General features: G+C 38.5%; 1 protein-coding gene across 1 annotated transcript in view; it reads right to left on the reverse strand.

The window, feature by feature from the left end:
- The window catches only part of LOC121512981 (transmembrane protein 65-like), a 71666-nt gene that overhangs the window by 36013 nt on the left and 10268 nt on the right, over positions 1-25385 (reverse strand). The window contains exon 3 of the mRNA XM_041792426.1: positions 3438-3482. Coding sequence (XP_041648360.1) covers positions 3438-3482 — 45 coding nt within the window. The remainder of the gene's footprint in view (positions 1-3437; positions 3483-25385) is intronic.

Below are 25385 nucleotides of genomic sequence, written 5' to 3' on the forward strand. Positions count from 1 at the left end.
AGTTTGGGATATTTTTGTTCAGTGCAGTGTAAAATTACTCACTGGAAAGCTTTTTTGGGAATGTTTCATGATTAAGTGTGTAAATAATTAAATGAACCACCTCTGCAATGTTTCATACTATCAGTTATTTTTTATCAAAAAATAAATGTAACTACTCACTGTCAGGCTTAAATTTACTTAAAGAAAATACAGTAGCTATCTTGAAGAATTATTTTACAGCATTTCTCATTAATCTAAAGCCCAGCTACAATCAAAGATTCACACAATGAGCCCATTTTTAAACATTGCAGACTCTGTGAATTCAGTCATTGCAGCTCAGTCATGCCTGCAGATGGTGTTGTCGCATTAATGTTGCCTCATTGCAATATTTGTCAAAGCCAGTGATCGTTCTTTGACAGCAGGAGCTGTAGTGTGCCTGTCAACAGGTTCTTCACATGTTCACTAACATATGAATCATGCTTTAAAAGTTAAGATCCAACTCATCTAACATGGTTAAGATACACACACAAGGTATGGGATGTCAGGTTATGACATCTCCAGTGTTTATTTTGTCGACTAAAACTATGACTAGAAATGTTTGTCAACAGCCTTTTATTCCATGACAAAAACTAGACAAAAATAGATCTTTGATGACTAAAACTGACAAAAAGTATGTTTAGTTTTGGTCAAGATGACTAAAACTAGACTAGAATGTAATTTAGTGTTGTTTGGACACTTCACCGTGGGTAAATCTGTCAAAAAACAATGCATCTGAATCTATTCTGCCTCTCAGCTGTAGAAAGCAGAGACCCCAGATATGGCAGGGTGTATAGAACACACTAACATGACTTGGTACCAGATTTAGACAAGAGAATAAATGCTTGGACTAAAAGTAAAGACTAAAATGTGGGGATGTTTGATGGAATAAAACTAGACTAAAACTATAAAAGGTAGAAATGACAAAAATGTGACTAGAAAAGACATATGATCAAAAGACTAAGACTAAAATTAAAAATCTTTCAAAATTAACATTGCTCTCCAGTCACAAGATGGGATTGTTTCTCCAATTTGATGGAGGGAATCTGAACGGACACTCATATAGAACTATAACTTTATTTTATAATTCTATGATGCCAGTCATTGCAAAGAAAAGTCATTATTTTCACATTTAACTCATTGGCCATTAGATTTGGTCATCTTATAACCATTAAACTGTATGGCTTCAGTATTTAAACTTTAAAATCCCCCAGAACCCCATCTAACCCAGCTACCTCCTTTCATTTTCATGAAATATTTTCACCCAGAAAGGGGCAGGGCTGGCATCCTTTGGGCAAAGTACTCAGATGGGTTGCCCTTATCAGTTTCTCTAAATTAAGAAATTATTCTGGTAAGAACCAGGGGACCATGAAAAAGGGTGAAATATCTCTGGCCTTAAGCTTTAAGTAAAAACTGGTGCACTCACAGACGACTCCAAATCATCGATCCTCTCGTTTTTGCCTTTTTTGTTTCTGACAAAAGCAGAATCGTAACCATGGCAAGCAGCTCACATTCACCGTCCTCATTTGACTGGAATGCCATGAGACAGAATGAAAAATGAAGTGGAGGCTGAAGCATATGCAGTTTTTGTTATGGAAACGATACATTGACACCCCCTGTTTCAGGGCTGTGAACAGACAGGCTGTGACATTACATAGTGGTCTGTTGTAAGAAGTTGCATGTTCCTGCTCATTGCAAATCTTTGGTCTAAACTGGGCTTAATATTTCTCACATTGCATCTTACCTTCCTTATCATTCTTTATGTCAAATTAAGCTCTAAGCTCTAAAGATGACTGTGTTATAATACTGTTCAGACAGAGGTATAACTCTGATATGCTCAAATTAAAAGGATTTTCACATTTTCTTTTGATTGAGTTAAACAAATGAGAGAAAGATTTATCCTGCATACTTTAACTCCAGTCTGCAAAAAGCAAGAGCTTTAAGCACCTGACCTTTAAGTTGGTGAGTTCATTTAAATAATTTAGATTACAATGTTGAGATAAAAATGCTACACTGATTTATATCTTAAGTTATAATTATCCACTTAACTATAAACTGAAGAAAACATTTGGACTGTGCTGTCTGGAGAACAATCATGAGGCTGTGTTTGATAGTGTTCCTCCAGTGACAGAAAACTGAGTCAGTGTTTTTGGTCAGGTTTCACTCAGCTGTGTTATCTTAGCGCAGAGTCAAAGCAGGAAAGACTGCATTTTGGCGCATTAGATGATGTCCTTGTTTCTGTTCATTTTTAAAATGAAGACTTCTGTGTTTTATTTAAATGCAGACACAAAAAAAGGAAACAAATACAAGTGAAAGCTAAAAATCTTGTGTTAACCAGCAGACATTCCACCCTACTTTCAGCAGAAGGAGAAATCTGCGGTCATGTCAGTAACTGATCTCAGCAGAGTGAAGTATACCTGCATCAGCATCAAACTGAGTGTGCAGCACTTAACACATGTTAAGTATGAGCTTTCATTTGTAGTGAGGAATCTCTTCAGGACACTGTCATAGAGACTGGGACTTATTCCCTACTCATCATCAATAGTGAGAGCACCAAAGTGCATGCAGAAAACTTATGTTACAGCTGTGTGTTGTTCTCTGTGCTTTTTTGTCCCTTCTCCCTTCCTGTTATCCTTAACTCTGCACAGATGAAGCTACTGACTGCTTACCAAGGTGCAACAGTGCTTATTTGTTAAAGAATAGATGTCAGGTTTTTAGTTCTGACTTTTGTAATGTGTAAGGTGTTTCATTAGGTGTCACAACTGCAGCCAATATTTGGGCAATCAAGATCTCCTGTTCAGGGACATAGCTAGAGATTTTGGGCCCCTAGAAAGAATATTACACAGGGCCCCCCTTAACCAAGCAACAAATGTTGCGTAATTTCTATAAATATCTATGTACTTCAATGTATTTTTAAGCCATAACTGTCTGGCTTTATTAGCAATATTTTTACAGTGGTTAAATTAAATTTACTTGCATTACTTTGCAGCACTGGACTATACCATTTGGAAACTTCCCTCTGCATAATCATCAAAACTACTCTTGCACCTCATAGATTAAACTATGTCTGTCTTTTGCAATGAGTTTGAGACTTCAGTGACAAATGCTAATGCAACATCTGCTCATGGAAAACTTAAAACCACACATGCCTGGCCCATATGTGAGACTTTACTTTGCCTTTGGGGACACCATGGAAACTTAGCTACCAACGAACCACAGCGTCCTGATAATTGAAGCTAATTAAGACTGATCTTCATTAATCTTCCTGGTTAAATGAGGGATGTCAACGTGGGCTGTCAGGTACATTCAAATCAATGTTCTCAATTCAACCTTCCTTGTAAACGAACACAAATGAAAAATTATGCACGGAAACACAAAGTCATTCTAACACATCCTCCAGTATTACACATTTTGCCTCTTACCATATCTTAACTGTGCTGCAGTGGGTGGTGCAATCTCCAGCTGCCCTGAAAAAGAGAAGAAGAAAAAAAAAATCACACTCTAAAGCATCTGCATCTCTTATGGCCTCCTCTCAATGGAGGCTGAAAGTCAGGATAAATGTCAGATGAGTTTTAAATGGCATAGCCTATCTGTCACGACCTTTTGAATACAGAGAGAAAAGGGAGGAACGACCGGGGGGGGGGGGGGGGCCTTTCAGCAGTGATGAGAGAGAAGGAAAGATTCTCCCCCCTAGTGTAACCTCCCCCTGAGTGAGACAGGGGTGAGGACAAAAGTGATGCCAGGAATTAACAATTCTGCTGCCAATCAGAGGAGGCATGCAGAGCAATGATTATGATGGGAATATGTATGTGGGAATAATACAGTTAGTCCCAACCTCAACAGATTTAAAAGCATATAATCATTTCACATATAAGTGATGAAAACAAAAAAGAACTTTAATCAGAACTTTTCTAAATTCCTCACTAAAGTTCAGGGAAGTGCTGAAGTTAAGAAGCTGTGACGTCTTCCTGCTATCAGAGATGTCAATTAAACAAAAAGAGTCAGTCTGGACATGCAACATTAACCAAAGACTCACTCAACTGTGAGTTAAAATGAGGACTTGGTGTAAAACAAAAGGTTATAACACTGATTTAAAATGTGACTACAGAAGGCAAGATTGTTTCCGTTGCAGATTCAGTGAAATTGGATTTGTTTGATCGAGGTCAATGAAAATGTTAGACTATGTAATGAAGTCTGCTCTATCAGTTACAGCTGTTAATGTAAACCAGGCTAGAACAGAACCGCATGCTAATGAGGAGGGTGAGCAAACTCCATGAAGAGTCTGTCAAGAAATCATTGGCTGTGCCCAGTTTCAAGGGCTGCATCCTTCAAACGGTGCATTTAAGACTCATTACATCTCAGCAACATGTCAAAAACTGTCCCATTTTGAAGGCTTCTTCCAAGGCGACCGACATATGACTCCCGCTTTGCATGTTTTGTGGCCCAGCATATCTAGAGATTCATAGGGCACCAATTCAAACAAAACGGCCGACCTTCAAGCAGCAGAGTTAGACACTTTGAAATGTAAATGAGTGGTTTGAACTCAGGCCATGCTGCTGAATTGATGCACTGAAACTAAATCATTTTTCATTTTTCAAAAGTTTCCATTTAGATGACAACATTTTGATAACAACCGCTATAACCATGAATCAGCAAAAATGACTACAAAACACTGTAGTAGAGATGCCAGGCCAGGAGTTGTGGTGGGGATGCTACTCCAAACGACCCTGTATGCCCTGTAGACCAGTTGTCTAATTTCAGTTCAGCCTCAGAGGTCTACTTAGGATTAGATGGCTAGGTCCTTTATTAGTGGGGTACATTTAGGAATGCTAACGTTGAATCTCAACACAGCAAAAGACTACAAATAGACAGATGACACAAGAACTCCCTTAAACGTGAAGCAAAAACATCTGGAGCTCTCCCTGCTGACTGACTACAGTATAGGTCATAAACTCTGCTTCTACATGAAAACATGGTTTCTGTCTTAAAATTGTCTTTTATCATGCAGATGTTTGCCATAGTGTTTATTTTTTCAAGTTTGATCAGGGTTGCTTGATTATGCCAAAAATCATCAAAATTGTTAGGACTGATATCGAGATCACAACTATTAAAGGTGATCGCTCATCGATTTTACCACATCTGCATTTGTTGAACTCAAATTCATGATATTGAGCTTAAACATTATGAACTCTTTTGAGGTAGTGGGAATGTAATAATGTGGTCAAAATATAACTATAAACACTGACACATTTCACACGAAAAAGCTGATGGACAAAATGAGAGCAACACTGCATGCAGCATAATAATCATTATACCTCGATTATCATGTTGACTGTGGGAGGCCAAAACTGTTATTGGAACACGAAGTTAATCAATTGCTCAGCGCTAGCTTTAATTACATAATGACTCTATTAATGACTGCAGCATCTACAGGGTTATTTACTTACCTATCTAATGTAATTAAAGTAGAGGAGGAAAACAAGAAGGAAAAAGTCACTGAATTTTCTTTAACATTGAGTGTCTATTTCAAAGTGACCTACGAATCTGTTCTGATCTAAAGGATTTTTGCTAGTCGTGTAGCGACTTTAAGTGGAAGTGGTGGGACATCAGTCCCATGGCTCTGCAGGCTAGTTGCTGCTATGGAGACTCCAGTGCTAATGCACACAAGATGGTCTAGCTGCAGACCACACATCCCTGACAGACCCTCTGGCCAGAAACCATCTCTGTCAGAATGGAAGTGCTGGTAGGCCTATATATTTTCCTTTTTTTTTTCTTCTTTTTTAATTAAACTTCATTCATAAACAAAGTCTGAATTAACCATGTAAACATTAAAGACTAAGAGGTCTAATCCTGGATTAAATTATGCATCAACCTGTTTTAGGAAATATTGGCATGGTAGTTCGAGTTAGCTTTGTTAGCTTTTAGACTAAGCTAACATAGCTATGCTAGCTACATAAAATTAATGTTGCTATATAAGCCAATGTAGCAAAGTTAGCTTTAGCAACATTTACTTTTTCAATGTTAGCTTTGGCAAATGTCGAAAGCTAATGTAGCTACATTATCTATGTGGTTTACACAGCTAACAGAGCTACATAAACTACTTTTGTTACATTAGAATGTTTTCAAGGAGGATGATCTTTATTTCCAGTGAGCAGACTGTTAACTCAGATTTAGTAAATGTTTTGTTCTTAGTTTTTGCAGGTCAGGTTCTTTTTTTACTTTTAACTGTAGGTATCCTTATCCTCACCCTAACCCTACAGGGAATTTTAATCTGATTTTTCTTAAAAGTTTAAGTGTGTATTTGTGTTCTGACAGAGAGGGTGTCTCACATGAACAGTCTGCGAGAGGGGTGGTCAGAGATGTAGACTTCTCTCAATGCACGGGGGGGTATTTTGGCTTCACTTCTACACAACCTGAGATGGTAGGGGTGCACTGCCATCTTTATTTATAGTCAGTGCTACAACACAAAGATATAGGGAGCACATACACAAACACGCATATTTTTGCAACTCCATTCCCCTTTGAATACCTCCCACTGAGCGTGTTTTTAGTAGAAAGAAAAGAAGACACCAAAATAAAAATATGGATCGTGGGAGGAATGCCATTCCTGCCAAGCTTAGATTCTGGGAAATAAGTAGCTTTCTAACATGGCATGTTTTGGTGTTTTTATGATCTTTAATATATATTTTTAACATTGCAGTTGTTTCAGCAACATACTCTGACAACTGGCAAACTCATATTCCCTAATGCTAAAATTCAGACTCTAGTGTCATTAGGTTAGATAGATGAAGTGAAACAAACATTGTTCCATCCAGTCTATTGTCCCCACCCATTTCCATCCCTCATTTCCTCTTCTCCTTTCAGGACTCGGTGTCACATTACGAGCTCCGGTCCTCAGTCCAACCCAGTTCTCACGTTACCGACAAAACAACAACGCACAATTGTTCCCCTTAGTACTGGTCCTTTCATCAGCCCTCCAGTAAAAACCCTGCTGACATTTTCAGGGATGCACGCACAGCAGCGCTACAGTTTGTTCATCATCAGTACTCACACAGACCCTCTCAGGCCTGTCACTGACTCCTGCCACTGCAGCACATTGTACATAATAAAATACCGTCTCCCCATTTCTAAAGGTTTTATCTTATTACACAGGTACTGAAAATCCTCTCAGCTACAGAAACATAAACTATCGAACGACAAGACAGAAACAAGCTGGCAGAGATGAAAATGCTCCCACACATGATTGGTGGTGTGTATAATTCAGAACAAGAACTCACTGCTTTCCTTTTACCACCCATTCAGGGGTTGTTAAAGCTTTAATTAAAGGGCTTTTAATTATCCTCCTGCACCTTTCTGTGAGCCAAAAAACTACTGTATCAAATGCATTTCCTCTATAAACCTCCAAACAGCTAATCACAACTCACTCCCAAGTTTTTGTATCTCAAAGGCTCTGAAAATGAGATAATGCAAGTTAGACGCCCCCAACAAGTTGTGAAAATATACATTTACAATACTGTAGTAGATGTTCTTGGATAGTCTTAGGGTGCTTTCCCATTAGCTAACTCCTCCTGGATTGAAGACCCCAAAGTCCAGGTCAGTGCAAATGCAAGCATAGTGGGCATGATTCATGTGGACTCATGGTATGGTACACAAAAGATAGGAACACAACCAGGCCTAAGCTCTGGGTGCTCGTCTGTGAGTTGAGTTAAAAAGGCGATTCTTGACCTCTCCTTTCTCTTCAAAAACCATCTTATCTGCACAGCATGGACCCATTTCATCTTTTGAGCAACATGGTAGATGTGAAAGTATGGGGGGTTGTTGTTGCTGTCTTAAATAGAAACAAAAAAAAAAAAATCCATAGATGATCCCTACAGGATGGACTCTTTTGTCCATGTCCTCATGAAGCATAACATAAACTCACCTCAGTGGTTTGTAATCATAATTGTTACAATGTTACAATGTTACAATGTCATTTTAGCAGACGCTTTTCTCCAAAGCGACGTACATTTGAGAGCAAGAACAACACAAGCAACGATCTAGACAAGAAGAAACAACATCAGTAAGTGCGATCAAGTGCTTCAGGTCCAATTGGACGCAAGTGCTGCCATGTAGAGTTTAAGGCAGAGTACCTAAAATATACGTTGTTGTGGAGTTTTGTTTTTGTTTTGTTGTTATGTTTTGTTTTTGTGTTTTTTTGTTATCAGACAGCAACAGTGAATCAAGGAAAATGTGGGATCACTAATCGTCAACCATTAGACTTCACAAAAACTATTTACCAAGTACCAAGTGCTGGATCATTCCCAAAGAGCTGGGCAAAGAAATCCCAGAAGTAGAGCAGGACAGTGCAAGCTAACTATAGTTGGGAAACTCATTCAACCACTGGGGACAGCAGTGGAGAATAGTCTGGCTGAGACTCAATCTACTACTGGGGACAACAGTAGAGAATTGCCTAGCTAAGTGCAAAGTGTTCTCTGAAGAGCTGGGTCTTTAGCCTTCTCTTGAAAGTAGAGCGGGAGTCTGTAGATCAAATGGAGTTGGGTAATTCATTCCACCATTTAGGGACAACAGAGGAGAAGAGTCGAGCTAGTGACTTAGGAGCATGATGTGCTGGAAGTACCAGGCGCCTTTCACTGGCTGAGCGTAGTGGGCGAGAAGGGGTGTAGACCTGGATGAGGGACTCGAGGTAAACAGGAGCAGTTTTAGTTACTGCTTTGTAAGCAATGATTAGAGTTTTGAATTTAATGCGAGCTGCAACTGGAACACTAAAAACCTTTAGGTAAGTAAAACAGAAAACGAAAACATAAAATGCTGATCTTTAGAAATGTTATTGTTTTGGGAAATAAAATATGCATTGTGGGTTTGATGCCAGCAACATGTTTCAAAAAAGTTGGGACAGGGTCATGCTAATATTTAACATGACTCTGTAAATGTTTGCGTTCCCCTGGACAGCAGCTACTATACTCAATCTAAGTGTTACATAAATCTGTGTAGTTTGGATATGTTAGAAAAACAATGCAGTGAATCATTCCGGCCCAAATTAGAAGCTTGTTCCCGCTAGATTCTCCTGCCTCTCAAAAAGTGACAAAGCCACGCAGAAATGCAGCTGACTCACTCTCTTATCCAAAGTGGTAGAAAAAAAACTAATTATGAGACACAGACCCCTTTGAAGATTTACTTTTCCCAATCAAACTGCCTTGGAGCAGTCATTTATTAGAGTTCTGATAGCTGACATGGCTGCTTATTGGCTTCAGAAGTCCTACGGGAGAAAGTATTGATTACATGGTGGCTTAAAATCCCCCAAAGCTGCTGTCTCAAGAGAATTCCATTTCAAACAGACAGAAGTGGTGAAAACATTTAATGGGCTGTGATAAGTGGCCAGCCATGAGCATGATTAAATACCAGAGCCGTCATGTTTAATTTCTCTCAAGTCCAAGGCTTTTATTTTGTGCAGAGATACCTGTGCAGCACACAGTCTGGTGTTTCATCAAGTCTGTGTTTACAGATAAACATAAAAGCTAATACGTCAGCGTTTGGCCACAGAGGTTGACTGGAAAACAGCAGGTCAGCAACACCAAATCTCTGAAGCAAACACAGCCAAAATACTGTGGGTCCAATTTCTTTTTAAAGCTGATGGCTGTAGGAAAAACATTCAAACCGTGCTACAGCTTTGCTGCACTTTGATACGAGAAGCTAACATTTTATCTAGACTGATCAAAGTGATGTCATTTTAAAAGGCTCTGAACACCTACACAAGTGTTTAAATTACTCTGGTTGATCAGACCTGGAGAGGTTGAAAGCAGGCAGAGCAAAGGTAAGAATTTATGACGTCATAAATTCTTAGTGACAACAGAAATGATGACAAGTCCTCCTACCAATCAGGTTTTAAATGTTCATCGTCATTAAACAAACTTGTCCATGAGGGTGCAGTTGGCCTAGTGGTGGCCCAGTGTATGCAGTCGGCCCAGGTTTGAATCCTCTTGTCTCTTGCACTTTCTTGCATTCCCGCAGCTCTCTCATCCCTGTTTCCATTTCTGTCCACTGTCCACTGTCAATAAAGGCATAAAAAGCCCCAAAATAAATCTTTAAAAAACAAACCTGTACTCACCAACATATTCCTGAGAAGAGGGCTAATCATGGCGTGTTTACTATCACCTGTATGGGGGTCCACAGCCTTTAAACAATTGGCCATCCATTAGTAAGACAACTTGCATGTGACAAGCATATTTGTAAACATTCTTAAATAGTTTTTACAGGAGGACACCACCAGAGGGCAACACTTCAGAGCTCAGGCTGTGTACGGCTATCTAGCGTGTGGGATGTAAACTACAAACAGGTGACACTAAAATAAGTTATTATAATGTTAATTCTAAGATTAGAAGTAACAAAAATAAATAAATAAATAAATAACATCTATAACATCCATAATGGAAATCAACAGTTACAGGACAGCAGGATTTAGCAGTAATTTTAACATAAGGAGCTAACATTAATAAAACGCTTGGTTTTTAAGAGATGCTTAATTAGTTTCACTGCATCTTGACTGTGATGCTATCATTGTGTCAGTGGTCAAAAGTTGGTAGTTTGTGTGACTTTACTGATCAATCACTGGCCTGATGCACACATATAGTGTCTGTGTAGCAGATCACAACAACGGTTACATTTCCTGTGTTGTCTGAGAGTTCATAGTGTTGACCAAAAGTTTATGTTTATTTTCTATCAGGCTGTCTTAGAGAATCGTATCAGGTACGGTATCACAGCATGGTTTGGTAACTTGTCTGTGCAGATAAAATCCAAACTGATGACTCAGACTGCATGGAAAATAGTAAAATCACACATCCCTGCAGACTATTTTTGAACAGGCTCTTCTTAGACAGGCCACTAAGATTGTAAATGATAACTCATGTGTTGGACATATAGCTAGAGTATATACTGCTGCCTTCTGGTAAGAGGTTCTGGGTTCCCAGCTGTATACTGAACAGGTTAAAAATCCATTTATTCCTGTGTCTATAAAGATCCTAAATAGCAGCAAATAAGGCAGGAACAACAATGGACTGGACTATGATTTCTCTTTGCATTTTTGCACAGGTACTCAGATAGTCAATGATATATATGTTCTAGATATTTTGGGGGAATTATTTATTGATACTCAGCGTCTTATTTATAATGTATATATTGCTGAGTGTTGTCTACGACTGCAGCATGGGTGAAGAGCCTAAGAAAAAAATCTCACTCTGTAGGAGAATAAAGTTTATCTTATCTAATAAAATTAGCCAAAATGATCAGCAAATTGAAGTAAATGGAAGAGCAGGCTTCAGTGAAAAAAACTGCCAATTTAGAATAATTGATTGTTTTTTTTCTTATAAAACCATTAGGGTCAGTTGCTTGCTGGTCAACATGTTTACATTTATAATATGGTTGGTTAGGTTTCACTGTGTTTTAGTCCCTCATCAGCTGTTTGCTGCTCTAGAACTGTTTCATGAGGTAACATTTAAACACACTGTGATGCTTAAAAGCAGAGATAAGAGTCACACATTCTTGTTGTTGTTTTTCTGTGACTAATCATAGCTGCAATAAGTGTGCACAGAGAGCATGGAAACTGGAGACAGGAAGAAAGAAGCTGGAACTGAACGTTTTCCCAGCTATATTCAGTTATGATGAATAAAAGCTGTCAGTCCATTCAGTCGGCTCAATAAATGATTAATAGATGCAGCACGATTTTCTGCTAATTCAGGTTTCTTTGTGTTACAGTGGTACAAACCACAGAAATTCTGGGGGCACTTTTATCAAAGGACTGTGCTGCAGCACTTTGCAGTTCAAATGTGCAAGAATGTCTCTTGGGCTTTATCCAACAAATATAGACTAAGAAACGACCTTGTTTTTCCCTCTGGATGTTATTGATTTCTGAGTGGCACACCTCACAGAATGGGATCTTCAGTGTTGCAGTGTGCTTTGATAAAACTGTGTGAAAGATACATGGCCTGTTAATATCTAATCATCTGCTAATCCTGTGGGAATCCGTTTACTCCTCAAATAATCTGTGTGACCATGCATGTGAGTGGGATTAATAGAGTTGATTTGAATGGAAACAATAGAGAGATCAAGCCATTCATCCAGTGTGGAGAAACTTGGTGTTCAATGATTTATGAGACAGAAAATATGAAACTGCATGGTACAAAGAAAGTGGGACATAACGGCCAGATCAGCCTTTTGGGAGATGCAAGTTTTAAAAACTGTTGTTGTATTAATTTATCATTGGGGAAATATAATTAATGGATTAGAAAGGAGGCTTGTGTAAAACACTAAAGAAAGAGCAATACAATAAAAAGCAATTAATAATGGGGCTTGGCGACATGGACCAAAAGTCCTATCTTGGTAGTATATCTGGATTTATCTTGGTAAAAAGAAAAATGAAAAGGTAGGTTCCAAATCAAATCATGGGCAAAGTGCCAAGTGCAACACAGGCACTTTTATTCTTAGCCAACCCCCCATCTGTGAAATAAATCGTCCTTGAAGAAAATAAGACAAATAAAATCATAATTTAGCATTAACTGTGATCAATTTGAATAGTTCATCTTGTGGTCAATAACTGAGTGGTCACAGTGTCCCAACAGCATACGGACTGCGTGGATGTCAGCAACAAAAGCAGCTTAATTACATTGTTTCCTACTTGAGTGTATTAAGAGCCTGAGAGAGAAACAGTGCAATGTGATGTGCTGTTTTTACCCTCTCACTATGTTTAATTTTCCTGATAGTTGCTCATATTGCAATGAAAAAGACAAGAGAAGAGGAACAAGAGAGATGACAAGGCACCAGGAGGGTCAAAGATTTCTTTTTTTTTCTTTCACTTTTCAAACTCATCAGAGCCTGTTAGCTTGTTTGTAGCTATTCAGTTGTCCATCAGGTGGCACCAGCCAACCAGTAAAAAAGGTTGCTTATGACAGGGAACTGCCAGTAGATTTGGGAGGGAAACTTGTCCTGCCACAGGAGATGTTCAGCATTAACCCAAGGCCTGACATATTGCTATGGTCTGCAAGACAGCTAAAAGTGTATTTTCTAGAACTAGCTGTTCCCTGGGAGGTTATGTGGAGGAAGCATATGAAAGGAAAAAGCTAAGATTTAGGGGAAGAAGATGAACAGTTTGGATGTAGAGTTAGGGTTTTTAGAGTAGAAGTGGGACGTAGCAAAACCAACACTCTCAGATAGCTGAAAGGACAGGGAGAGAGTTTCTGAAGGCAGTTTCATCTGGAAGTATCTCCCCCTGTCCCTCACTCTGCTTGGTTGACTTACAAGGGTCTGTCTGGGGTTTAGGGATTTCTCTACTGAGGACTAATCCTGTCAGAAGGGCTCGAGTATTATGTGTTTACTTCAAATACAAATAGGTGATAGTGGTGTGTTAATAATATCCATACTGTTGTTGAATGTTTTACCAATTTTTGGGTGTAAAACTAAAAGCACTAGATGGCATACAGTTAAAGGAGAAAGCTGAAATTTACAGAGCAGAGGATTGAATATTTAACTTGGCTGCACTCCTGCCAAGCTCTGGCTTTTAGATTGACACCTCATTTGACCAGCTGATTTGGATATTGATAGTGATGCTAAACAATAGACAGGACTCCTCTAAGTATCACATCATTGAAACTTAGATGGTGCCTGCATGTTTAAGCATTCAGGAGTAGCAGCCTCCTAGGGTTATGGCCATGATTACGATGTTGTTTACCAAGGGTCCTTGCTGGAGTATCTAGTTTGAAGACGACTGGACTTCTCTTCATGAAAGCAGGTGTAAAATACTCATTTTCTGTTCTGTTGTTATTAACATTGAAGCTGAACTAGCTAAGGCTTCATACTTTGGTCCAGTTGATTTTTCCAGTGAAGGACTCCCAGATGCAGCAGGTCCTCTACAGGTCTCTGCTTCACAATACAAATTCAGACAGGAAAAATACATTTTTATTTTTTTGTTACATGACTTAAAACCTGTAGCACCTAGAGGAAGTCTGACAGTGTAGGAAGAAACTTCAAAGTGCCACCTTTCTACAGACACCTTGTATGTGATCCTACTCAAAATGGTTCAAACACAGCATTCATTTTGTTTTGTGTATTCCTCGACATGCATTTTTGACTCATTTTGCCTACATTTCTAAGGGGTTAAAACAACATTAACACAAGCTCTATCGATTAAATAATACTGTCCTACCCTATAAACCCTATATATGGAAAATTTATCACTGTGTCTTAAAACCAGATATATAGCCCCTCTCTAATCAACACCCAATTAAATGTTTCTGCATCGTATTTCTTTGAGTCTATCTTTGTGACTTTGCTCTTCATCATAGTTTGGAAAAGTCAACTTAAGCCTTCTAATTTGCATATAAAAAGCTCATCAGGAAGAAACCTTTTATTTCCAGTTTTCAATAACATGTCTGCTTGAGGGCTCGTAAATGTCACAACTACGCCTCTTCTCCCCTCAGGGAAAATAATGAGCAGCTCCCAGTTAATACAAAACTAACCCGACAGTTTATGCTTATAAGAAAAAAATACAAAGCACTAGGGCATGACACTGCATAAACTGAAGAGTAACCATGTAGTTAAATTTTTAGCTAAGTAGTGTTTCGTTTTCTCTTGGGAGTTTAGGAAACTCTGCAGAATATGACAGGTAGACAGATACAGCAGTCTACTCCCACAGTGCCAATTAAAGCAGCTGTTGAGAGCCTGAAACTAAACAGAGGAACAGGCAGAAAACACAAATCCTTTAAATATCCTCCTGACAAAAGAAAAACCACAAGAGGGAAGAGGGAAAAGAAGAAAGCACTGTGATCTTATTTCCTCTCTGTGAGGCAGCAAGAACAAAAGACCAGCACAGAGGCAAAAAGGGGAAAAAATATAATTGAGCACTGGGCAGCAAGAAATAACACACTATGGATTATTTATAAAGGCTTCCCCTACATAACTCTGCATGTACAGGTACTATCTCCTCTGCAACTGAATTTAAAAGGAATGGTAAACACAAAATGCCATATTAACACGATATCTTAACACAACTCCAGATATGGTGGTAAATTCTTGCCTTCATTTCATTTATATGGGTTCAAAACCAGCACTTTATTATTTCAATTTCCTGACAACTATAATGAGCTTTCTTGTTAATCACAGATAATTGCACACACCTGGTGTTCTGGACATCATTAGTCATGCACAGGTGTTTTCACTTTTCTCAATTCATTAAAATCAATGTTTAGGAGTAATTGGACCTTAATACGGCTCTTTGCTGGACACATTTCACATCTGTTAGCATGCTACATGTTGCTGTAGCTAACATCATCACAGTGTGAGTAGAATTAACTATGCACCTACATAACTCTTTATTGGATATAGGATGCATCATAATACTGGGTTCACATCATGAGTGTATGATTTTTTTCAGTTTTGTCTATTTCAACACTAACTTGGAAATGAGATGGATTCTTAACCTCTGATCTTTATTTGCTACTGCCTCTTTCCTTCAGCTACTGGCATCAACCCAGAGAGGTCAGCAGCAAATAGCACCAACTGCAGGTTCAAAAGTTTTGTCATATATTTTTTGTCAAATTCATGTAAATTGGCCATATATCATATACATATTACTATCCCTCCTTACCAAACTTCACAAAAGGCAGTCAGGCATGAAACACTCTCCCGGTACCTGCTAGACCCAGACTTGCCCTTCTGACATGTTTCCACAACTCCACAGTCAAGTGTTGGTGTGTTTTACACCATTTGACACTTGGCATTGGACATGGTGATGTGAGGCTTGCATGCAGCTGCCCAGCCATGGAAACCCATCCCATGAAGCTCTCTCCGCACAGTTTATGCACTTACATTAATGCCAGTGGAAGTTCAAAACTCTTCAGCTATGGAATCAGCAGTGTTGGTGACTTTTACACACTGTGTGTTTAGTCTTTGACCCCTGCTCTGTGAGTTATGTGGTCTTCATGGTTACGTTGCTGTTGTTTCAAAATGCTGCTACTTTCTAATAATTAAAGTTGACTGTGGAATATTCAGCAGGAAAGAAATGTTATGTATCACGTATATTATTTCTGTAGTTAATCACAGTTTGTCACCCCATTTTAAAATTTCAATATTTTGCATTTAAAACTGTGTTGATGTTTTGGATTTTTTACTGTCTTCTGGGTAATTGAATTCCTGTTTGGATGCAGACCTTTTATTTTGAAAAACAAAATTTGATGTATCAAAGCTTATGACTTGAACTGAAATGTGGTAAAAAGGAGCATGTTATGGAATGAAAAGGAAATAAGGGAACAGTAAAAAGGTACATTTTTGATAGCAGATGACTTTTCCATTCAGCTGTCTGGGAAAATTTCAAAGTAAAATGAGGCTTTAAGGAGAGGTGGTGTACTTCTGGTCCATGCTTACAGTATGACTATTTTGTAGTCTCCACAAACATATTCTCTTATGCACGTACTCTTAATTCTCTCTTGTTGTTTTTCTCTTGGCAAAGCATTACTGCAGCAGGTTGCTGTCAGTCTCTTGTTTACATCTTCTCAGAGACCGAGTGAGATAGTAAGTAGCTCCCTTTAGTACCCACGCTAAACACAACAGTACCCACTGAAGAATGATGCAGCAGTCTTTATATATTGTAGTATAGTGTGTACGGGCTGGGGTGGTTAAGTTAGAAAAATATGTGAATATCTGAGATAAGATTTTTCAGCCATTTAGAATCTAAAATAATGTAACCTGAACAAGTTCTCATCAGAAAATGGGTTTATATTGGATTTGTATTGCTCATAAAATCAGAAACCTCACTCCATATATCTGCCATGATAATCCTTTTTTAGGCAATTTCAATGTATTTTCTTCAGGCAAGCCAGTGAACTAAGCAGCTTATGAAGTAAAGTATTTTCTCATGGGAGACCTTGGGGTAAAACACTGCACTAAAAACATGCCTGAAGAGAAAAATTAGCCTTTATATCAATTGTTAAGTGCTGGCTTTGGTCATGTGGGTCTGCAGAAAAATCAGCAGCCATGGTGACTGTGCAGCAAGGTCAGCTACAGAAGCCTCTGAGGGACACAAACCAAGGAGAAACATGCAGCTGTGACATGTAGTGTGTTGAGATACACCTGAAAAAAATGCAAAAGGAAGGGGGACACAGAGAATAGAGTTTGGGGGAGAAAAATGTGCACAGCTAAGAAGAGTATGAGAGAAAAATAGATATGGATGAAAACAAAGTGACAAAAGCTGGGTGTACCCGTGTCCTCGAAGGTCGTATTGCCCCATGATTAAAAAAATCTGAAAATAATCCATCTCTTTGTCATGATTGCACTGAAGGTCATGGCCTCATGATGAAATGGACGAGCTCACAAAAACAAACATCACCTTGAATATCAAGCACTTCCCGCTGTGCATAATAATGTTACGGCCGTCTGTTGTGCCGGTGTAATGGGATTCATGCCTCGATCCAAATCTCTGTGCTGACAAAGTAAGAAGGAACAAATGCAATCATTTTATTCCCCACTTTTATATCTAAATCATCCTAACAACTAATCACGACTTTTAACTATGACTGAACACCACAAGACAGTCAAGGTCTGAATTCTAACTAGTGTTTTTGAGTCTATTAAAAGTGATGGTCTGCTCTCAAACCTTTTAAAAGCTGTATCCTTTTATTTAGGCATTTTCAAAATTAAATATAAACCTTAAAATATTTAGGAAACCACCTATATTTTCTGCTACAACTACACTGCATAACAAAAAACACATTTGTTGAGATACTCTTTGTGAATTATCATTCAGTGAGAAAGCTAACTTTAGTTTAAGCCTGTTAGCTTTAGCTTTCTTCTTTAGAATTATGCCATGTGCAGCATGTAGACCAAAATAAATATTTAAAAGTCAGTCAAACAAGTCCTCATCTAAAAACAGCAAAAATTTTTAATGTCTTTTTAAAGACATTCTAAGGAAGCTTTTGGTTCCATGTGTCCAACACCAAAGACAAACTGTTAGATTAGAAAAATAGTAAGAATAAAAACTTGTGTTTCAAGCTATATACATGAAGTTATGTCATACTGCATTGGTTATTCAGCTGCTAGTGCTTCTTTAAAGGACCATACACAACTCCTTACTGTTTAGCTTGGCTAAAAAGGTCTAACTGACATCGTATGGCAAGACTTCTTTATTACAGAGAGCCTAAGCAAATCCCATGATCAAACTAGGTAAAAATGATGTAAAGGGCACTGGTTTGATATACAGAGGTTACAGTCCTTAATGCACTGGTCTTGGGATCGATTCCCAGTCTCTGTGCTGTTTGGTGCATGTCGTCCCTCACTTTCTCTCTTCACGTTTCCTGTCCCTCTTCAGCTGTCCTATCCAAATAAAGGCAAGAAAGCCCCACATATAATCCTTAAAAATGATGATAGGATATGTTTCTCTCTTGTAATAAACATGGAAAATGAAAGAAAGGGTAGACAGGCTTTAAATAATGCTAATATTTTCTTTTTCTTTCTTGGGATGAATAAATGATAATCATATCTTTTATATGGAGCTGTAGGCAGCACACAGTCGATTCATTTTAAAGCTTTGTATTTTGCCCCGTTTAGGACACAAAAAAGTGTATGGAGTACGGCTGTGCTAATTTAGCTTTCTGGCTTGAGAACATGCAGATCTTGCACCCCTCCACTGTAATACTGCTCTTGAGATCCCACAGTTTTACAGCATTTTAACTCATGCAGTGTATATTCTCAGTCCAAACTCAAGATAGTTAACAATGTCTGGATATGTCACTGGTGGTTCAACTTAAACATCAACTTTATCAGGTTCATTATCTTGCTAACTCATATACTGGATATCATTTATCGCACCCACTCTTACCTTTGTTTCATGCTGAAATTCAGTATTACCTTTTCTTCCCAATTAAGATATATAAGCAATCTTCATGTGCTCTATGCTGCAGGTCTATGGCTTATCTGGTTAGTAACAGTATTTACCAGAGCCTGACCGATATGGGATTTTTGGGGCCGATGCCAATGCCAATATTGGGGGCTAAAAAATGCCGATATCTGATATATTGGCTGATATATGAAATAAGAACATTGATATACACGGGATATCTACTGTACATGAACACAAATTCTTATATGTATATTATCTTTGTTTATTTCACAAAGATGCAACTTAGACGACGTTAAAACGCTGTATAATAGTCTTTTATTAAATAATGGTGGATATGCGAATTAACAGTTGCATTTATCATTGTTTATTCTCTACTCCTGTGTTTCTACTCCTATAAGTAGTAGAGATGCAACTGGTCGACTACAACTCCCACAATGCTTTGCATGTCAAACAAATATGGCTGCCCACTGAAGAAAGTCAAAGTACATGATCGAAAATGGATTAAAAATGGATTAAAAAGAGGCTTATTATCGGATGTAACGCTGTGGATTTAATGTCCAAAGACCCCAAAAAGTCACCAAAGTTCCAGGCTCGCTACAACGGCGTCCTTTAGAGCTACGGAGACATCGATGGTAGCAAACAAACGGCAAAATGGTCAGTTTCAGAGGAAAAAAGAGTCAAGTTATCAATGTTTTTATAAACTGTGTCACGTGTTGTTGTATAGGACAACACTGTCCTCAGAGACCCGCACATATCTGTGCCACGTGAGCTCTAAGGGTTAATATATCGGCTACATATTGGCCGATGTTCATTAATCTGTGATACGCTATAATCAGCCCGATTAATCGGCCGCCAATCAATCGGGCTCTAGTATTTACAGGAGCTCGTGCCGAGTGTGTGGTTTGGAGATTTTTATATCAGTTATAATTAAGGGCAGAAAAAATTGTCAGTGTCAGCTCTCTGCACTGCACTTGACCTTTTGGGGGTTAAAATCAGAACACAGCAAAAACTGGAGCGTTGAATTCTCAGTGTTAAACATTTCAGAGTTGATTTTAACTCCCAAAGTGTAAATTTAACACCATTTGGAGTTAGATGGCTTTCAGTGTTGGAATTAGTTGACAGTGTTAATCATCAGTGTTAGTCCAACTCTGTAGATAGTCAAATGATCTAAACTCTGCTCACTGCTATTTAAAATCGGAGTGGACTTTTCCCATCATGCCCTTGGGTGGAATGTTTTAGATGTGTTTAAATGTCGCATGTTGTACAGTGATCACTGTGTTATTGTTGTTTTTGATGTCAGACACTTCTACACCATGGCTGAAGTTATCCACTGAGTTGGACACATCACAACTATAGTCTGTAGTAAAGGGGGTGTACTGATTTTCAGAAATGCGACTTTGCCACAGGTGCTCAAAAAAAGGTGGCAGTCTTTAAGTATGTGTGCATTGAAAAGTACTGTATCAGCATTAAAATACAAATACAAATCTACACCCACAGTTAAAGCTAATAACATAATGTGTTAAAACTACACTTTAATTTGTTAAAAATCAACCCTGTTATTATTAAAAATTAACACTACAAAAGAGTTAAAATATTAACCCTTTTAAAAGTGTAAATTCAACTCAGAACCTGTGAGACTTATACAAACTTGAAAAAAGTGTTTGATTTAACACTATGGGAGATGATTTGACAGTGATGATTTTTCTTTTAGATCGCACTATAACATTGAAAACAAGTCTAAAATCCCCATAGCAGAATGACACTGTTTAGCTTTAATGGCTGCAGCTCTGTTGTTGCAGGCAAACTACACTCGATAAACATACACAGCGTGTTATTCCTGTCTGTGTGATAAATGATGTTTTTCTCACACAAATCACCAGAAAAATGTCAAAGCATCAACGCCCACAGGACAGCAGCACAATCAACTGTCTGGCAATGACACTGTTTACTTCCACAGTCAAATACCAGCCTCATTTCAGCATCATTACGGTGACCTGCAGTTGTGTCTCAGTGCTTTCACTAGTCTGCAGGATCCAGGGTTGTTTGTGTATGGGCCACAGCAGGTTTAAAGTCATCCAGGACTGCCATTATGCAGCTGTGCATGTGAATTAGCATTACAATAAGGCTGTATGAGCCCAGGGAGGATGATAAATGAAAGGTGCCCATGTTGGTCTGTTTTCAAGCAGGAGGACGATAATCTGAAAGATGGTGTGAGGAGATTGCTCGCCCTTTCAATATAAAGGTGCAGTCTGATATCACCAGGAACTACAGAAGCAATGAAGTGGGGACAGGAAATATAAGGGTCTGCATGAGACATAGCAGAACTGGAGGAAACTCAACAAACACTCTAATCTTGAGTTAATTATATTTTATGGCTCAAAACAACAAACTTGGGGGATGAAGAAGAAAAATGTGTTTGTTGATATTTAGATTTGGCCCTGCAGCCTTAAGGGACACATAAAGGTCATAAAGTAAAAAAACTGAACTGGCATTTTCCTTCCAGTTTCTGATTGCTGTTCCTTATTTTTTTTACATCTCTTCATAACTTCCCCACTACAGAGCTACTTCATCCTTTGAGCCATGAAGGGAAATTGCTTCAATTCCTTCTTCCCTCACATCATCACTTTTCACCTGCAGAGCTCTGAGTTAAATCTTGTTAGAATAGATAATCTCACTGTTTCACTTTGTACCTGGACGCCGAAGATCAAAGAGGCCCAGATGGCACAGCAGGATTTCTGGCTCGCTTATTCATTCATTCATTTATCTGCCTCGGCCTTCAAAGGCTTCATGATGACATTTTAAATTGTTCCAGGTGGAAAGATTACTTTATATGCAAATGCACAGGATGCATATTGTGAAAGGTATTGATAGATTAGCATTATCCATCCATTATCTATACGCTTGTCCTGTTTGGGGTTGGAGCCAATCCCAGCTGTCAGTGAGTGAGAGGCTTTGTCAATCACAAAGCTGACATATAGAGATAAACAAGCATGCATGCACACATTCACACCAACAGAGAATTAAGAGTCTCTCATTAACCAAACAGGCATGTCTTTGGAGGAAGCCAGAGTACTTGGAGAAATGATGCAACTCCATATAGAAAAGTCCAGTTTGACCAAAATTTGAACCAGAATGCTTCAGCACTAATTTCTGCACCACCACACAGCAGGACATCAGCATTAACCCCTGGTAATACAGACAGAATATACAAACTTACATTAAGAAGCCTGTCCTTATAAATGTTTCTGAAGCTATCAGTTGTAACTTTTGATTTCAGACTTTGCTGTTAAATCAGAGAAAAATTTATATGTCAACAAAGGTCCAGCCAATTGATGTTAGTAGTCTCACAATTAGTAAAATGGACACCAGCTGAATGCAGTAAATGTGTCTCAAGTGGTTGTAGTATAAAGACACCTGTGTCTGGAAAATCCAGTCACTGGTTATTCAGTATCCCTGGCTACCATTACACCATGAAGACAAAATGACACACTAAGCAACTCAGAGAAAGGTTTATTAAAAAGTACAAGTCAAGGGATGGATACAAAAAAATTCAAGGCACTGAACATCCCCCAAAGTAGATCAGTCCCTCTTCACAAAATTATTGACAATGCAAAAAAGAGCCTAGGCCACCAAGACACCAATGACAACACTTGGGGAGGGGTGAATAATTTTTACAAGCACTGTAATTTGGTTAATGGGATTTACTGAATCAGTCTGGAGTTAATATCTTCAAATATGTAATCACATATATGACATGTAATCATAATCTCAACGTCAGCCTCTGCATTTACATAACCGCAAAAAAGGCTGCAGCTATTTAGCATGAAGTAATACTGGTCTAAAAAGTGAAAAAAGAAACTTTCTTCTTAAAAAAGGAAAAACGTTTTTATCAAGTTATTTTTGAAAGCTGTACTGCAAAAACTTTGCTTGTGTTTTCATGCTATGTAATATTTGTGTGTTTTGAGTTGAGAAATGAAAAAAACACACTTCAAAACTGTCATTATTCTCTGCATTTTCTTCATAAGTCAGCAAGTAGATTCATGATACCTTTTGTGTATTTTTTCAGTATAATTGCACATTGCATATATAGCACATTATTACCGAACATTGCAGTACTAAAATCTTCTTTACAATCTAAATAATTCACCATTAGATGCTCACCTGTACTCTTCTGATCATAATATTTCACCAAAACAATCCTGCTGCATCAGAAAAACTTCAACTTTCTTTTTTGGAGTCTCCAGTTTGAAACACCTAGACTTTTCCTCAGGAAAAAGGTGCAAAATCCTCATTTTCTGATCTATTGCTATCATTTTTGAACCTGAACTAGCTAAGGCTTTATGCTTTGATCTAGTCACGTTTTCCAGCTAACACCTCCCAGCTACAGTCATCTAAAGGCCTCTGTTTCACAATATAAATCCAGATGGGGGAAAAAAAATATTTAGCTTTTTATATTGTAATACTCAATACCAGCAGCAGCTACAGTGAGGCTTTGTGAGGAAACCCTAGAGTTACATTTCTTAAGACAACTTGTTAGTGCTTATATTCATATAATGCCTCAGCCAGTATATTCTTTGCCATGAAAGGGCTTTATTGTGATTATAACCTCCGCCAAGGAGGTCATGTGATCGGGTGGGTTTGTTTGTTTATTTGTTTGTTCGTTTGCTAGCAACATAACTCAAAAAGCTGTGGACAGATTATGATGAAATTTTCAGGAAATGTCAGAAATGGCATAAGGAAGAACTGATTAGATTTTGGGACTGATCCGGATCACTGTCTGGATCCAGGAATTTTTTAAAGGATTCTTTACTATTGGGAGATAGGGCTAATGGCAGAGGTCTGCGCTGTTACCACTTTACACCAGGAGATGGCGGACATGAGTAACTTCAATCCCAGCAGCATTTTGGGTGTGTTTCTATTCAAAGTTTTGGAGTTTACAGATTTTGAAAGACGCACGCCCGGTCAAGGAGACGAGTTGGAGCGTAACAGAGAGAAAGACAGCGAATACTTACAATGCTGGGAGGAATACAGGGATATCTTCACCCTCTGCCATGACTTCCAGTCGTCCAGTGAGACCATGGGTGAAACTCTCAGTGCCTGTAGTGAAGCCAATGCTTTGCCTCACCATGTTTCCACCCCACCAGGGAGGGAGTAATCAGTGAATGCTGTGGTGGGGGGGCACATGGGGACGGATCCAGGAATATTTTAAAAAATTCTTCACTAATGGGAGATAGGGTTAATGGCGGAGGTCTGTGCTCTCTGAGTGCTTTTCTAGTTTAATTTGTGCTCTTATCTTTAGCAGTGACTACAATGACTAGGTCAGCACTCAGAAATGTCCTAAAAGACATTTCTAGATTTCTCAGTCCCTTTGGACCAAGATTTAAATAACCATAACCTGGATGAATGAGAACCTACACAGACACTGTCCTTAAGCACATTTCTGAGTGCTGAATCTTCAGTGTTGAAAGTCTTTGTTGTTCTTGCACCTTAAGAGGTCAAATCATTGGAGTGTGCTCCTTCTTTGTCTTCACTTCCAAGCCCTTTACAATCAGTGAACACTCAAAGAGCTCCAGTTTATTGCACTCCTGCCTTGGCTTCACTTTTCAGCACCAGGGGCTGCCACTTGAGTCTCAGCATAGACTGTAGAATGTCTCAAAATAACTTAAGATCAACCTAGTAACAGTAATAGGAAGATGTGGAGCTGAAGCTTTTTTCTTAAGTCTCCTGAAACTGATACAAGGTGATAGCCTACAGTTACACCAGCTGTGTCCCTAACTATGCAGAAATAATATCCTTACTTAAACCAAAACAGATGACTGAAAAAGTAAGTTCAACCCTGTATAGTGGGTAAGACAGTCCCTAAAAAAACTATTCCAACAAAAAAATGTTTAAACCAGGCTGTAAAAATGTTTGTTTCTGATAAGAAAATTAGCAATTTAACCAGAGGTACGTGACTTTGAGACAGTACTTCTACAGCCAGCTTCAAGTGGACGCTTAAAAATGCCACTTTATTAAACTTCCCCACTTTTCCACATTGAGGCCTACCTCCTGAGAGGGCACTTTTACCTACCCTGGAGATTTTATGACATAGTTGCAGGACTGATTTTATGGTCATATGCCAGACACAGCTGAACAAGTACATGCCTCATGTTGCCATGGTTACAGAAAGCTGGACCTCCAGAAGGAAAGGGGTTTGGAAGGATGAGATCCTTACAGAGACAGCACCTGAAACTGCTTGTGTCAGACAGAGGCTGAACTGAGGTTTACAGACAGCAGGGTTAGAACCATCAATCATGCAAGTTTCAGAAAGTGAAAATATCTAACTTTAAATAGTATGGCATTTTTATATTTGATGAGGTGATTATGTTGTGCTTGTGGCTTGCTGAGCTGCCCCAAAGTGGCGAAAAATATTTGAATCACTGAAACTTAAATTGAAAGATATATAAATAACAATCTAGCTGCTGCTATAAAAACAAGACTGCAATCTATAGTT

This window comes from Cheilinus undulatus, linkage group 8, assembly GCF_018320785.1.
Source record: "Cheilinus undulatus linkage group 8, ASM1832078v1, whole genome shotgun sequence".
NCBI classification, from domain to species: Eukaryota; Metazoa; Chordata; class Actinopteri; order Labriformes; family Labridae; genus Cheilinus; species Cheilinus undulatus.